The following is a 17,672-nucleotide window of genomic DNA, read 5'->3' as shown; positions in this document are numbered from 1 at the left end:
TGCTCGGACACGCTCGCTTCACCGCCCAACCTTTATCCGCCCTGCTTATAGCTGAGAAAAGTTGGTTGTCAGTCCATCCGAGAAATTTTTGATAGTCACGTGACCGAACGTCCGGTTCGTCCGCCCATCCGTCCCCACCACAGGGCAAACAATTTATAATCTCACACTTTCTAGCTGGTGTTTGGAGCCTGAAAATTAATATTGCACAACCATGTCGTGCCCCAACCTCGTCCCCAGGGCTTTTCCCTCAAAAATTGGGTGGGGCCCCACCCATTTTCGTGCCCATCCAGGTTGGGTGGGTTTTTTGAAGTTATCCGCTGACAAACGGATTTTGTAGCAGGCTCAACTCCAAGTAAATTTCTTTGTAATGGTTACAACTTTATAACAATACCAATTACCTACACTGAAGCACACGTACAAACTCCGCTTCATCGCCATTACCTTACGCATGCGAACAACCATATCACCCCAGCAGTGGCAGCTTTTTTTAATAAAATCCTACCCTTCCATGAAGCAGTCTGGCCTGCGACCGTCGAAATGTATCAAAAATACGAATTATAATCTTTATTCTGCAGATTCATGTCGTCTCTTTCACATTCAATAATGCCAATGTATCAAGTAATGTACTGAATCCGAACAGAAATAAACTGTACTTACATGAGGACCAACTACAAGGATTCAGGTCACTTTCAGGATCAAACAAAGTCGGAGACAACAGGATTCTATAAATAATAACACGTAATTTTTTTCAATTAATATTTTTAGGAAGCATATTTTTGTAAATTTTATTATCTGCAAATATTCTTTTTACATTAAGTATTTAGGTTGGTAGTATTTTAAATTTTATTCTTTGCAAATATTATTCTTATATCAAGTGGTAAGTTTGATGGTATTTCATTAGTGTCCCATATTAGTAGGCCTTACCAAGCCAGCTAGAAGATCAGACACTTAAATAAAGTTCATTATCATCAACAAGACCACAGTCAACAAGACCCGGCGTAGTTATCGCTGGATTGTGTCAGATTATAAAATCACTATTAACCAACTACCTAAATACATGTATTAAAATTTGAAACAGTGAGGGCTGCTTTATTGGAGGGTGTGTTTAAAAATTGGGGCGACTAAATTTTGTCCTAAATCTGCTTACGGGAGTCGCTTGCCGCAATTCATGGGCGCTGGAGTATTTAGAAATTCTGAGGGTTACGACTGAGCCCCACTGCATTATACACTAATTCAGTGATGGATGTTGGTGATCAATGCGGGGTTCGTGGAAGGGCTTGTTTCTTTTCAGTACAGCATTGGCCTGAATTCACGTTGTCGCAATTTGAACTAAACGAAACTTGATATTTTTTGTTAGCTAGTTTCAACTTGGAAATTTGAGGGAGGCAGTGAATCAATGATATGCAAAGTACCAAATTTTTTGAGAAAATGCACTTTCACTTTTGAGCACAAAACAAACAAGCCTGCGACGCCCTTCCCAGCCATGGACCTGGGAACGAGGAAACTTTCCGGAAGTGGGGAAGCCCCTCGGACTCGGAAGCAAGGCTCGGATCACTGTAGGCGCCATCTTCGACACAAACTGCGAATTGCAAGGTAGTGCGACGTGTTTTTAAGAAAACTGAACCCCAGCAGACGCTGAACAGTCTGTTTACTTGCCTGGGAAACAGCGTTAAAGATACTTAATCACGGTAAGCGAGTAAATTGTAACATGTCAGTCACTGAAACGTTATAAAACGAGTAATTGCAAATGTTACTCTACTCTGCGAGCAGAGGCTACATTTTCGCTGTGTGAGCTAACTTTTCGCATGCCAGCTTACACAGCGAAAATGTAGCCTCTGCTCGCAAGGTAATGCAACTCCAGCAAGTTGTTGAAATGCCATTCTACTTTTAATTCGTTTATTTGAAAAATGATCGTAGCAAAATGGCCTCACTGAGGGTAGTTTTCGAAACCGAAAGTGTCATTTCCGGGTGGAAGCCATCTCGTTTATGAATTTTATTATGATTGTTGTAGTTGTGCCATTTATTGGGTATTTGTGATCTTGTCGGTCCCAGCGCTGAGGAATTTGTCAGAACATCATTCCTTTAAGCAATATTTCACATTGTATGCATATTTATATGCTTATTTATATAGCTATCGATATTTCTAATATATAACAATTATTCACCGAAGTGGAGGTGGGTAGTATTGGATATTTACCGAGGCCGCGAAGCGGCGAGGTAAATATCCAATACTAGCCACCGACACTGAGGTGAATAATTGTTTTAGTATATACTATAAAACAGTGAGATAATTGAGCACAAAATGATGATTTTTAACTCATTTACTGTTGCCAACGATTACAATTTTGGCGCGCGATGACCGAACGGCCGCAGTCTTCGCTTTTTCTTAGCGACCAATAAAACTTTTGAAGGCGTTTGTTTAGCTCTTGCGGGGAAGTTTCTTCAAAGGGAGTTGTGAATTCTGTTTGTATTTAAAATAATTCTGTAAAAAAGATCATTAAATTTAGTTTTAAGCTTATTTATGAACAAGTCAACTAAATAAAGTAATGCAAAACTTTAGCTTAATTTGCATTTGTCAACAAAAAACTTTTTCACCGGTTTTATCAATAACTATTCAAGTCAAAAAGACAAAGCTTTACCTGTTAAAACTTCCAAACCGAACTTCGTCACCTTCTTCATGTATTTCAGAAATAGCTTGCTTGATTAGTTGTGAAATTTCTTAGTTTGTTACGGCAGCAAACCGGGAAAGCATTTTGCTCGCAACCTACACGAGTTTGGCGTCACTCGTGCGGAGGGACTGGAGGTGAATCAGTGAATAGCGCAGGATATTCACTGATTGAGTAGCCAATCAGAGCGCATGAAAAACACTATCCACTGTTTTAGTATATACTAAATAGATTTAGCCAGGGCTAAAAGTGAAGCCTCCGATTTGTTGATATGCTTGTAATAGAAGCAATTTTATCGAAATCTTCAAATCCCCACCTGAGCACCGTTTGAGAGAGGGGTTAAATGATTAAGAAAAAGTATCCTGCAAACACACCTGAAATTAAGAAACTCTCCCAGCAAGCTAAAAAAGGCATATTCATCACAAAAAATCACAAAAAAATCACTATGCATCAACTGAAGATCAATAACAATAGTAGATCAATCACAATAGTAGATCAATTGCAATAGTAGATGTTGTGGTATGATTTTGTCCTTGGTTTAAATTTTATTTTCCTTTGTTTTTGGGTATGGTAATATATGATAATGTGTTTGAAACAAAAGATAGTAAAATTTAAACCAAGGCTAAAATTGAGCTACAACATAAATATTATCAAACCCCTTATCACACCCATTTGTGAAGTTATAGCTAAGGTCTCTTGAGAAGCAGCAATTTACCAGTTAGGATCAGTATGTCTGACTTTGAGAGAAGACCGAAAAGATGAACAGTTATTTGCCGCTTTACATTTATACCTCACAATATCTGATAGAAAGTTTTTACTGTTAGGTACTGTTTGTTTTCTCTGAGGACAGACTTAGGACAGCAAATAACTTTTTTGGCTTTTAATGAATAAAGTATAATTCACTCAAACTGTGTGGGATGTGTACAGGTTTTTTGCAGTGCCAGAAATTCACTGAGAAACATACGATAGAAATGTGTGATTTGTAAACTGCAAATTACAAAATACATGTAACAGTACAACAACTTAAAACTCAATAATTATTCAAAAAGGCAAACTCGGGCTCGAAAAGCCAACAAGTCTATCATTAGTAGAAAGGAACTCTTTCATCTTTTAGATACTTTTTTTCAGCACAGATAGAAAGTGTAAACAAATTAAATGCATCAAAATTCATTCAAGCAGTATTCAGGGCCAAGTTATGGAAAAAAGTAACATGCACTGCAGAATTATTGAATGGCAAGTAGTGAATAAGACTGAAACAAGACCCCCATAATGGAGGTACATTGGTCTGCCGGCTTGCGTGACAATTTGCCATGCTGTGCTAAAATTACATGTTCTTAGGGCTTTGTGATGCGTTCCTTCCCCATTGCTTGACGAGTCAAAAGGAAGTATGTGTGGGATGCTAAAATTGTCCCCCAATTTTATAATTCTAGTCTCGGTGAAAGAAGGTATAAGAGATTTGAAATGCCTTCACAGTCTGTTTGAATAGTACTACCCGTACAAAATATTAGCCAGCAAAAGCATATAAGCCTCTGAAAATCCCTGAGGAAGAAGTTAGGGAGAAGATAGAGGAACCTGTTGTGACAAATGCCTCGGGATGTACCTTGGATACCAGAGGGTTTTTCTTCCATGTGGCAATTGAGTAGTAACTACAAAAAATTGACCGAACCAGACAAGACGGGTAAAAAGTCTTCTGCATTTAAGGGAGGGGGAATGGACATGAATGCAGATGTTTGTTTGAAAAACATGATAAAAGAAAGCAGAGCTGTTGGTCCTCTTCTTCCCTGTATTTTCCAAATCTTGGATAAAGTAGACAATGTCATTCAAGTTCACGGAATGTCTTCAAAACCTTCCTGGGGGATACTTCTGGGCATTCTTTTTAGGGTTGTGCTGCCCAGTTCTTTAAATCCTGATCCTACAGTTTCAGACCATAAAATGTCATTTTCCACACCCGTTTTTGTTTATTCTCAACTTCTGTTGGTGACACCTGTGATAAACAAAAACTGTTGCATTGTGAATTTGTTAAATATTCCACAAAGGTTCTATTGCCAGGTTGAATACCATTAACCAACATTGGCCCAACTGAGGCAAAATATTTGTTGAAGGCAGTAGCTATACCTTTGGCATCATTACACTGCACCTTGTATTTTCCTTAAGGTATTCATAATTCTTCATTTCACCCTAGCTTTTTTTTGTTTTCACAATATTGCAAATGCTGATCGTTTGGCCAGTTCCATTTGGCCTCTATCGTATTGGAAAGTGCACTTAGCTTATCCAACTAGTTTACCGGCACTCCGCTCAACTACTGAGAAACAAATAATTTTATTTAAATACAACATAACAGCATTAAAACCCCCAACTACGCTAACCACTTGGCCATGCTGCCTTTCATTAAAATTACTTATGGATGCTAGCAGTAAGTTCCAATGGGGAGATCTACAGGGAGCAATCCATAAAGAAAATTTCCACAAATGTCAGTCCAAAACTGATAGGAATGGTTTAGTGAAACTAGAGATTAGGAAATTGCCAGGAGTTTTAGAAAAGTTGTTCACCTTCAAAGGTGGACCATTTTTATTTTTTAAATGAGATCAGTCCACTTTCACTACTACTGGCCAGGGGTGAAAAATGTTGTTCAAACACACGACAATGAATAATTTCTTTTAGTGTATATGTTGTAGTTAATTTTTTATCTCAGGTAATTTTTATTTTTCCTTTGTTTCAACTTCATTAGCATACATTACCATACCCAAAAACAAAAGAAAAATAAAAATTACCTGAGATAAAAAATTAACTACAACATATATACCAAAACAGTGAGATAATTGGGTACAAAAATAATGATTTTCAACTCATTTATTGCTGTCAATGATTTCAATTTTTGCGTGCAAATAACAGATTGGTCATCATGTTTTCTTATCAACAAAATAAAACTTTTGAGGACATTTGTTGAGCTCTTGTAGGGAGATTCCTTCAAAAACAGTTGTGAATTGTTTCTGTATTCAAAACCATTCTGTGAAAAGCCCCATTTAATTTAGTTTTATCCTTATTATGAACATGTAAGCAAATTAAAATAATGCAAGACTTAATTTGCATTTGTAAACAAAAAACATTTTTAACAGTTACATCGATATACATTCAGGTTAACCCATTCGCTCCTAGAGATTTTGCCGAAAAACGCGTTTTGAAGCTAGTCGAGTGCTTTTCTGGTCACTGTTGTGTTATAAAGGGCTAAAACTTACCACAAACCGGTTTACAGGTCGTACACTTGGCGGCCTTCTGATCCAGATGCAAAACATCAGCTTGCGAAGTTCGGGCATGCGCAGAAAGCAAAATTTCCCTTCTTTTTTCGCTTTTCTTGCCTCATTTTTTTTTTCTCTTGCTGGGCATTTAGTAGGCTTCATTTTGGTGGGAAGAGTTTTTAGGAAAGCTTTTAGGATCTTAGGATTAGGTGAAAGGAAAGGTAGGTGGGTAGTGGAACAAGATTTTCATGGTGATTTTCAGGTCAATGTCACGTGGTTTTTTGCTTCTTTCTCCGGTGTCCTTGACTGAATTGTGCTCATTCTGGTATGGTTTGAAAGATCTTTTCACTCTACACAAGTTAGCGAAGAAAGTTGTCCTTGACCGTTAAAACTGATGACGTCACAAAGGGTAGAAAGGACCTGGATCCGCACGGGCGGTTACGGGCGGTTCAGGGGCGAATGGGTTAAACTGACAATTAAAAGCTTTAAAGGTCAATTGAACCAAAATTTCGACCTTTTTTATGTTAGTTCAATTCTAGTGGAATGTGTTTAATATGAACCAAATAAACATACTATGAAGTTTCAGCTCAATTGAAGCAAGTATCTCCGAGATATTCGCAATTAAAAATTGCTATTTTTTTGCCCTTATCTTCATAGAGCGGGCGGAAAAATTGTCGGAAAAAACAGCTTGTGACGTCAATGTTGGTCAGGTGAAAAAAAGCGGGAAATTGCAAGCTTCGCATCGAAGCCATGATTCCAACTACTCAGCTAGATTAGCTATTTTTAATAACTGGTCCATGCGAGGGTCTTCATTCAAGCAAATTAAACTCAGCAAACTCAGTCATTAGAAAATACAGAAAACTGCACATGAGGATTTGTTTTGCTCGCTTCAGTCAAATCCAGCTCAAGCAATTGTTTACAGGCAAAGAGTCGATTGTTTTGGAGTCACTGCCGGCAGTTGTCGTTCTCCGCTACTTCACAGCGAGTGAAAGGAAAATTTGCCTACAGAAAGATAACAAAACTATGTAGTTAAAACTGAAAAAATTAAAGAAAAAAAAACTCTGACCATTATTACTTGAGCAACAGAAAAATGATCGAAGTAGTCTTTTCTTCTAGAGTAAACGGCCTTCTATAGTTCTGGGAAAGTTTTTAAAGCTTAAAAGGACAAGTTTGTTCACTTGCATGGATTAGCATTACGGTTCTTTGCCTGAAGACAAGGATAAAGCTGGTTCTGCAAATGTAAATAAATCTGGGCATGTAAAAAAAGTAACCATAACTACTAATAACAGAATACAAGCAGGTTTTAATTCAACCCGGCGAAAGAAGGCGAAGTACTGGACACAAAATCAACTCACAAATCGAATGCACAATTATCAGAAAAATACAAACCTGTTTGGAAATGTTCAAAACGTTTTATTCCACCTCAGACTGACGGAATGATCTGTTTTTACTCTAACATTGGTTGTTCTGAATCAGAAACTCATAAGGGTTGGAAACCCCTTATGAGTTTCTGTCTGAATCCAAAGTAAATTTCAAGTGACGAAAAAACAACAAAACAAAAAAAAAGCCCTTAAAAGGAGCAAACGTTTGCATCTCGTGTATTTCATTCAGTCTCAGTCAGAACTCTCACAGAACGAGACAAACAAATGCAGGTGATAAGGGATGCGCAGAAGCTTGCGCAGAACTTTTTTCCGCCCTGACGGACCAACATTGACGTCACGTAGTCTCCAGTCTATCACGCGGCCATTTCAGAAACGTTTTCATGAAGTTTTTGGAAATGCTCGGATTTTGATCTTTTATCTTTCTATAAAGTCTTGGGAAGAAAAATCATTACCCAAATCTCACTTAGGATGGTTCTTTTTAGTGTTTGGTGAAGGTAAAGCGACAAAAAAAAATATGTCAATTTTTTGGTTCATTTGACCTTTAACAGTAAATCTGCCAAACCATACATGAATGTGTTGTTAGGAACAGCTTCCTTGTTTAAATTTCTTTGTTAGTTACGGTACCAAGCCGAAAAGCCATTTTGCTCATACAGTAACTTGCACGAGTTTGCCTTATTAATTTGCTTGGAGGTGAATATCCCAAGTTTGAGTAGCAAATCAGATTGGCAAGTAAGAGATAAAGCCCGAGAACGGAGGTATTAAGCCATACACATCCCGAGGGCCGTAGGCCCGAGGGATGTATATGGATTTATACCGACGTTCGAGGGGTTTATCTAACTTATTTCATGATATTATTCATGAGGTATAGGTTACATAAAGGTCGTCTTTCACAGGGCAATAATTGGTCACTTGTTTTTGACATCTGTTTGTTTGTCATTTTTTGATCCGACCGCATTTCATTGTAAGTATTGTAAAGGTTTACACACAGCATCGAGAAAGGGCGTTTCACGGGTCATAATTTGTTCAAACCACTTGTTCTCACTTAGGTGAGAAACGGAGAACAATAGCGCATTGTTTGTTTGCTAAGCCGACAACAATCAAATTTCAAACCTTCTGTGTTTTTTTTATTTGTCTTGGTATTTTTTGGGGGGCCAGTACACTTGTGAGAGCGGCAATGGATAGTGACGACGAAATTTTCCTAACGCAAAATACTTTCTCTCAGGAGCCTTTTTCCCCTGAGTTGAATTTGGAAGAGTTAGTGGGAGACTTTAGAGAAGTAAGCGAACGAGATAGTGGTGAAGTCGAAAAGAAAGAAAATCCAGGGCGTAATATCGTTGTTGTTTTTGATAACGAAGTCGAGAAGAGAAGAGAGTCCAGAATACCGGCAAACACGAAAGTTAATACTTCATGGGCGGTACGTTGCTGGGAGGAATGGGCCGTCGAACGCAATGTAAAAGTTAAAAAGAATAGCAGCAAAGAGAAATACTACGAAGTCAATCCTGACATTAAGAAAGTTGCTAATGAGCAGCTTGACTACTGGCTTGGGAAGTTTGTTTTGGAAATTCGGAAGAAGAAAGAACCTGGAAGCGTGTAAGTGACGACGAAATTTTCCAAAGACTTAAAATTTTCTTAGAGTGAACACATAGCCTGCATGATATATGGGATACTACTGTATTTTCTATAGTTGCAGAATAAATTTCTATATTTTTGTTAAAGGGAGAAATTTTCTCAGAATGTTTGGTGGGGTCAAAGGACGTATGATTTGCTTTAATTGCTCATTATAAATGGAAGGGATTTATTTGTATATTGCCCAGGGCAGCAGGGCAATATACAGATAAATATCGGGTAATTATATAGATATTGCCCTTGCATTTATAATAAGCAATTTATTCAATTCATCAGCCCCGCTCTTCCCTGTTACATTATCAAGCCCTCCCTGGACTTTCAGTTAGTTAAATATTCATGAAGTATGTAAGTTAAATAAAGGATGTTGAATAACAAAAGAAAATGTGTGATTCATGAAATAATAAACAATATCCACTTTTCAGTATATACTTATTATATACAACCTCAAAAAACTGGAGAAAAAGAACAACTCTTGCTGATAGTTCATCTTCATTAAAAGACTTGGTCAGGACAACTGACTGAGTGGTTAGAGCCGTTACAATACATACCTTGTATACATGTATACTGAGAACTTTGTTACATAGAGGTGCATTGTATTCTATTATGAAATATATAGAGTAAACAAGCATTTGTTTACTCCAGTTTTATTTTCCCTACAATTGGCATCAAAATTGTTAAATTTGTACTAAAAAAGCCATGGGGTAACTTTGGAGGATAAAGAATCCGCACCCCTCACCTGTCCCCTCCTTTCAAAGTTGGGGCGTTTGATGTTTTTTATAGGTAGCATGAACATGGCGCAACATTGTATGGAGGGGATGGGGGAGGAAAAGCTAAATTTCCTCCTTTTGAAGTTAGTAAAACTTAAAAAAGCTCAGTTTTGGGCAAAGTGTCTCAACTCATTTTATCGCTGATTGTAGGCTTTAAGAATCTGCTTACCCGTCTTTCCTTTACTGTTATAATCATTATTGCAAGCTGTTTAATGTTATTTTAACTAAAATCACTTTGGCCGTGAAGGTATTTAAGAGTCATCATAACTCTTTGAAACATGCACTTCTTTGTTTAATTTCCAGAACAGTGATAACTTTTTGTCACAGTGCCACTCTTCCAGTACAAAGGAAGACCATAATCCAGAATGCATTCCTGTTCATCAAATGCACCATTGTGTTGTTAACTTTAGGAGCAGCAACTTGAAAACTTATTTTTTGCCTTGTAACACTTACATTGTAAGTATAAAAGCTGAGGTTGTAATGAACATCTTTTTCAGCCATTTCCTCAGTGGATGATCAGTCATCATGTGAGGAGTACAGCTGTAAGTTGGTTTGCCTGTGACTGCAGCAGTCGGACAGGTGGTAGGACAAATATGATTATTGTGTTATTATAATTATCTAATTAGAAGAGCAGTTAATATCTTGTCAGCAATTGCTGAAAAGACATGCATCAAAGTTGACACATTTGGAAGCACTATATCACCATTCATTGCTTCACAGGTCTCATACCCCCTACCAAGCCCTTCCCCACTAGGATACAGTAGAACCTCTCCTTTGGGACACCCCTATCCAAGGGACATTCAAGAGACACAAAATTTGGTTACATACAAGTCTGGTGGACTTGTATTTAAATTCTGACCCTGCTCCCCATTAGATTTCCAGTAGCTCAGTGGTGAGAGCATCCAAACTAGAACTCAGAGGGTCGTGAGTTCGATTCTCACCTGGAGCTTGGAAAATTTTTCTGAGCTTTCTGGTGTTTGAATTCTCCTTTCTTAATGTAATCAACACGCGTCCCTATTCTGGGGAAAGGGACACCTTTTTCTGCATTCCAAAATCCAGGTTTAACTTCTATTCAGGGGACACCTTAGCTCTTAAAAGGTACAAATATAACTGACCACAAAAAGGGTTGATAAGTTTAATCGTACACTAGTAAAAGTGATAACCACAGTTTTGTCATCTCACTTAAATCAATGCACTGCATTTGTAGGAATTAAACACAATATTGCTGAGTTAATAACTATCATGATTTTTCATACATTATGCAGCTGCTTGAAATATTGACTACAGCAGATTCCATGGCAGAATTAAAAAAAAATCTTGGTTGGTTTTTCAGCCCAACCTGTATTCAGGGGACTATTGCCTCAGTCCTAAAGTTGTCCCTGAATAGAATTTCCCTTGTAACATTTTATCAACCTTTTTTGGTCATGACAGAGCCCATTACTTTCTTGATCTTGAGGTAATAGTCAGATGATCCCTTGTAGTCTGGGAAAGGGTGGTTTAGCCAGTAACGAATGCCATAACTTAATGTGAGGCACCTGTCTTTTATCTTTTAGTCCCTTTGTATTATAAAACAGAATTATGACAAATGTGCGTGATATTTCTAGGTGTTGGCCACTCTACTTAACACTTTTTGAGAGAAAAATGTTACACATGTGCGTAGGCAATGGCATCTACGTCAAAGCGTTCTCAAGAGCATGAACTGGCTGTTGGCTTCAAAAAAGTTCAAGTCACCATTTTGGCTTCAGAATGGGGTTCAAGCAAAGGAGGGTTCTCCGCCATAAGCAGAGAATTAGCCATCCAGCTGGCAAAACTCCCTGAGGTGGAAATCACTGTCCTTTTACTAAGGTGTAGCGAAGAGGATAAAAAGCAAGCCCTATTGAGCAATGTTAAGATTGTTGAGGCGAAAAGACATCCTGGCTTTGATGAACTGGACTGGCTCAGCTTTCCACCAGAACATTTGCAAATTGACGTAATTGTTGGTCATGGGGTCAAACTCGGTCATCAGGCACAAGTCATTAAAAACTCGAAAAAATGCAAGTGGGTTCAAGTGGTACACACTGATCCAGAGGAACTAGGAATGTTCAAGTCATACAGCAAGCCGATTTCAAAGGGCCAAGAAAAGCACAGGGTTGAAGTGGAACTGTGCGAAATGGCAGATCTTGTTGTGGGGATTGGACCCAAGTTGAGCGAGGCTTTCAGGTCATATCTTCGAGGCTGTCATAAAGATCAAAATGTTGTTGATTTTACACCGGGAGTTTTTGATGAATTTAAAAGCGTAAAACAATGTGCTGAAGAAAGAAAACACTGCAGCGTCTTGGTGTTTGGCCGCGGAGACGATGAAGACTTCGAATTAAAAGGATTTGATATCGCCGCAAGAGCTGTTGCTTCACTGCCCGACTTTCCCCTTGTGTTTGTTGGAGCCCCAGATGGGAAGCATGAGGAAATAGCAGAAAAGTTGACAGGATGCAGTGTTCCTGCTGAAAGCTTGAGGGTGAGAGGTTTTGTGCAGAGCCGGGAGGAGTAGTATAGGAGGGATGTTTTACGCCGTTTTTTGGGGGGGAATCTCATTAAGGTGGGGGGGAATACATTAACGCCAATGACGTCATAGGTCATTGTATTGATCTCGTGAATAAAATGCGCAGGAATCTCATTAACTTGCGGTGGAATCTCATTAAGTATATCCAGTTTGACGGGTTTATCAATGATGTCATGTTCTTTTTTTTATCTTGTGGCGGTCATGGTTGGTATAACCGGTTTGACAGGTTTTAGTTATTTTCGGAAGATGATGTCATATGTATTCCGGGGTACTATGATGTCATAGTTGTTTTGATTGGTTGATCAGAATTAGAAAGACGCTCATTGGCTGTCTCGTTTGACGAAGCATTCTGGTTGGTTGCCGTATTTTTATGACTCTGTAATTAATGACATTCAAAACAAGCTTTGTTTGTAAAGGTAATAAAATTTGTTTATGACTAAATTGTAAGTCAGTGTGTGTTTGTCTCTGTCTTAGTCAAGATGGGGCTTTCTCTGTCTTTGCTTCGGATCCAGATTCCACAGTAGCTATATAAGTAAACATCAAGAGGAAAGAAATCATTCGGGTTTGAACCTTCATAACGATCATCAGCGATGGGTTGCTGTCCTCCTTCGTCCACTTTTGGATTTGAACACATCTTCAATCGCATACGTTGTGTATTAGCTTGCTGCGGTGGTAGAGTGGTTGTACAAAACTCGGAATTTTGTGATGGAGAAAAAACTAGCCAGCATCTACCTCGACCCAAGTCAACCCGCAAGTTTCGGTGGTTTAGATGCTGTTTACAGAGCAGTCAAAGAGAAAGGAAAGAACAAGATATCGCGTAAACAAGTCCGAGATTGGTTGAGTCAGCAAGATGTTTATACTCTTCACAAGCCCGCACGAAGACGCTACAAGCGAAGCCGAGTCATCGTCCCTGGAATAGATGCCCAATTTCAAGCGGATTTGGTCGATCTTCAAAATCTCAGTCGCTACAACAAGGGTTATAAATACTTACTGACTTGTATAGATATCTTCAGCAAGTACGCTTTTGTGTTTTCTTTGAAGACAAAACAAGGTCAAGAACTGGTCAAAGCCTTTCAAAAGATCCTTTCTACTGGTCGAAAACCTACCAAACTGCAGACGGATCAGGGAACAGAGTTCCTAAATCGTGTGTTCCAGAAATTTCTGCGTGACAACAACATTGACTTTTTTACTGTTAACTCTGGGCTCAAAGCCTCAGTGGTTGAGCGTTTTAACCGAACATTTAAGAATAAGATGTACAAATATTTCACGGCCAACAACACTCTCACCTATATCAATGTATTACCCCAGTTAGTATCTTCTTACAATAACACCTACCACCGAAGTATTAAAATGAAACCGAGTCAGGTGACTAAAACGAATGAAGCTCAAGTGTGGGATACTTTGTATGGGGATGATGTTCAAAAGCCTGAGCGATTTAAATTTCAAGTGGGAGATCGTGTCAGGATTAGCAAAGTAGAGAGAACGTTTGAAAAATCTTACTTACCTAATTTTACGGAAGAAATTTTTACTGTTTACAAGCGAATGGCTCGTCAAGTACCCGTTTATAAACTAAAAGATGATGCAGGTGAAATCTTAGATGGAACATTTTATGAGCCTGAATTGCAGAAAATTATTAAGAACGATGATGTGTACCGCGTGGAAAAGATTTTGCGGAAGAGAAAGCGTAAAGGAGTAGTAGAGTATCTTGTGAGATGGAAAGGATACGAAGACCCAAAATTTGATTCCTGGGTTCAAGAAAGTGATATTTTGAAGTTGTAATTTATGTGTTTTTTGTGTAGTGAATAAAAGAAAAGGAAATAATAAAATGAATGGTGTGCGGTTTCTAATAAATTAAGAATACCCAGATTAAAAAGTTCATTTCAACACAGGGTACGATGGAGGTAACACAGTTTTATCTGCATCTCCCTAGCAATAGCAGTCTTGATAAATTTCCTCATAACACATTAACAGAGTACCGAGTTAGTCTACCACAAACCCTAAACCTCACAGGCGAATGGGAAGTGGCTTTGACCGAGATCCATTATCCGCATAGTTGGAATAATATTCAACAGTTTCGATTTTACGTTCGAAATGAAAAACTCCGAAATGAAAAACTCCAAACGGTGTTTGGGATTCCCTGGAGATGCTTCCGGGTCATTATTCTTCCGTCGAGGATGTCTTTCAAAAGATGAAAGAGTTAGTGGACAATGAAAATCGGTATACAGATGATGTACGGTTTTCATACGATAATCTCAGCAGAAAGGTGACAGTTCATTTGAAAAACAACGCAGAAGTCTCGCTAAATGATATGGGCTATATGCTGGGGTTCACCCCCGAACAAATTATTTCAAAGACCACCAAGGGGGACAGACAAGTGGATTTGGAATACGGCTTTCACGATCTTTTCGTTTACTGTGATCTTATTCAGTCACAATATGTTGGCGATGCACTGGTCCCTTTGCTTCGAATTGTTCCCGTAGAAGGAGAGGATGGCCAGCGAGTTAGTAAATCGTTTGTGCGCCCTCAATATGTACCTGTCAGCAGAAAGCAATTTGAAACCATCGAAGTCAATATAAAGCGAGACACAGGGGAATATGTGCCATTTGAGTTTGGAAGAGTGTTGTTAACACTTCATTTTCGTCAGAGTCAACCTCAGTACTTTTAAAAAATGAAAAAACTCCACGCCCCAAATCATAAGCTTTACGAACAGTACTATGTAGATCAAGCCAAACAAAAAGGTGGAAATTTACCCGCATTTCATGGAGCTCGATTTCAGCGAGGGTATGGCTTAGGTTCGATATTTAAAGGTCTGTTCCGCTGGGCGATGCCTCACCTGCAACAAGGTGCTAAGGTGATTGGAAGAAAAGCTTTACAAACGGGTGTCAATGTCGCCCAAGATGTTCTTGATGGAGATAACATTAAAACGGCAATCAGCAAACAGGCTAAACAAGCCCTCGGTCTACCCTCCCAGAATTCATTGCAGGGACAATCTGGAGCTGGCAAAAAAGCTATAAAAAGGAAAGCGCAAGGCTCAAAAATCAGTTCACCTCCAGGCAAGAAAGCAAAAACATCTCCACAGCAGAATAAATCGAAAACCATTTTTGACAAAGAATAGAATGGCCTTCGTTCATCACGAGTCACGGGAGTGTACTAAATCAGAGCTCGATCTTTTTACTATTCCTGCTACACAAACCTCTATTCACAAAGGGCAATGGATTGAATATCATCCTCTCAGCAACATCACGGACACTGGTCCTATTGAATTTAACGTATCTGGAACCGGAGAAGAATATTTAGATTTAGCGCGGACACAACTTTATGTGAAAGCTAAGATCACGAAAGCAAACGGAACTGCGTTAGATGCTGATACACAAGTGGGTCCCGTGAACCTGTTTTTACATTCCCTGTTTTCACAAGTAGACGTTTCCTTGAATGAGCGACTTATATCTGCATCCACTAATACTTACCCTTATCGCGCCATGCTCGAGTCTTTGCTGAACTATGGGGAAGAAGCTAAAACAAGTCAACTTTCTATGGCTATGTTTTACAAAGATACTGCTGGAAAGATGAATGTAGTGAACCCCTTTGCTGCAGACGATGAAGCAAACCTTGGATTAAAGGCTCGCTATGAGTTTACCAAAGAGAGTCATACGGTGGATATGATGGGACCCATTCACAGTGATATATTCTTTCAAGATCGGTTGATGCTCAATGGAGTTAATTTAAGAATCAAACTAAACCGAGCCAAGAATGTGTTTTGTCTTGTGTCCTCAGCAGCTGGAGCTAATTTCAAAGTGGTTATCACAGAAGCCATCTTGTTTGTACGCAGAGTCAAGGTTGCCTCTTCTATCATTCTAGGCCATGCAGCTGGGCTAAAACACTCCAGCGCCAAGTACCCCATTCGCAGAATCGACTGTAAAGTACTCTCTATTCCAAGAGGATTTAGCAGTTTTAACCCTGACAACATCTTTTTGGGTCAAATTCCCAAGCGCATAGTATTGGGATTAGTGGACACAGAGGCTTACAATGGGAGTTACCGTACCAACCCCTTCAACTTCAATCACCACAATTTAACTCAAGTGGGTGTGTACGTGGACGGAGAACAAATCCCCCGAAAACCTTTGTTCCTGAAGTTTGACGCCGCTGGTGGTCAAAATGTGATAGCCGGCTATCAAAGTCTTTTCTCTGGTATTGGAATGCTTTCCCAGGATACGGGCAATCAGATAAATAGAAGTGATTACGGCTCTGGTTAAACCTTAGTCGCCTTTGATTTGACCCCAGATCACTTCCCGGGAGAGCATTTTGAGCTTATAAAACAAGGAAACCTGCGCTTGGAGCTTCATTTCTCGGAAGCACTCGCTAACACGGTCAACCTTATCGTCTACGCTGAATTTCAAAACGTGATTGAGGTCGACGCAAACCGAAACGTTCTCTACGACTACACAAACTAAAAATGGACACCATTCAACTGACCCTTATTTTGAGAAAGGACAAATTTACACGAGGTGTGTTTCAAGGCGTGTATCTCTCAGACAAGCTGCCTGCGAGTGTTTCGCAATACCCAGCCCTATACATCGCCAATGTGGATACGAGTGACAAGCCAGGTTCGCATTGGGTGGCGTTTTATTTCACCAAGGAGCAAGAGGGAGAATTTTTCGATTCTTACGGAGCACCTCCCAGCAAATATTCAGGAACATTTACTACCTTTTTAAACAACAATTCTAATCAGTGGATTTTTAATACCGTGACATTACAGAGCATCTATTCCAAAGTCTGCGGACATTACTGTTTGTATTTTGCTTTATATCGTAGTCGGCAAATAAGTATGAGTACAATTGTGCATCGTTTTTCTAATAACACACGTAAAAATGATAGTCTTGTCAAGCGATTTATTGAAAAACATTTTCCTAGAAGTCTTCCGAAATATCGCACTGATGTAAACAAGCAAAGAGCACAAGCCCAGCACAAAGTTCAATAAATAAAAACCTTGTAATTTCTTTTCAATATCTTTTATTGAGTGAACAAAATAAAGAGATGATTTACAATACAATACAATATAACAATGTCTCTTGTGGTGATTTTATAACCGTAACCAGCGCACAGCCTCGGGGCGCGGACTTGCGTTTCTTCGCCGCTGCTTTTTCACGGGGGATACCGTCACAGGTGGGCTAGGTAGCCAACGGGAAGGACTGTTAGGGGTTTCGTCTCGCACCCTTGCTTTAAATTCTCGAACAGCACTTTGCCTCTGTGGATTACGCACTAGTTTTTCCGGGACATTCATTCGGGCCAGACCCCTCGCAAACACCGACCATCCCACTGGCTCAAATCCTTTGCGGTGGCGCAATGTGTCGTTGACTAGGTCCACCAGATGAGAACCTGGAATGGGTTTGGTTTTATACAACAGCTCTCCTTTATCATTCCAATGCAAGACATCCTGATGCTCTTTAATTTTATCCAAC

The 17,672-nt window shown here is 39.2% G+C and overlaps 2 protein-coding genes across 2 annotated transcripts; both read left to right on the top strand.

Moving 5' to 3' along the window:
- The first annotated feature begins 1,568 nt into the window (after positions 1-1,568).
- On the top strand, positions 1,569-12,201 carry LOC140926020 (uncharacterized). Its single transcript, XM_073375832.1, has 3 exons — positions 1,569-1,688; positions 10,175-10,259; positions 11,282-12,201. The coding sequence occupies exon 3, from the start codon at positions 11,341-11,343 to the stop codon at positions 12,199-12,201; it is 861 nt and encodes a 286-aa protein (XP_073231933.1). The 5' UTR covers positions 1,569-1,688; positions 10,175-10,259; positions 11,282-11,340.
- A 3,128-nt stretch (positions 12,202-15,329) lies between these two features.
- Positions 15,330-16,466, top strand: LOC140926019 (uncharacterized protein F54H12.2-like). Its single transcript, XM_073375831.1, has one exon. The coding sequence runs from the start codon at positions 15,330-15,332 to the stop codon at positions 16,464-16,466; it is 1,137 nt and encodes a 378-aa protein (XP_073231932.1).
- The last annotated feature ends 1,206 nt before the right edge of the window (positions 16,467-17,672 follow it).

Source organism: Porites lutea, chromosome 2, assembly GCF_958299795.1.
Source record: "Porites lutea chromosome 2, jaPorLute2.1, whole genome shotgun sequence".
Classification (NCBI taxonomy): domain Eukaryota; kingdom Metazoa; phylum Cnidaria; class Anthozoa; order Scleractinia; family Poritidae; genus Porites; species Porites lutea.
This window is presented reverse-complemented; position numbering and strand designations above follow the sequence as displayed.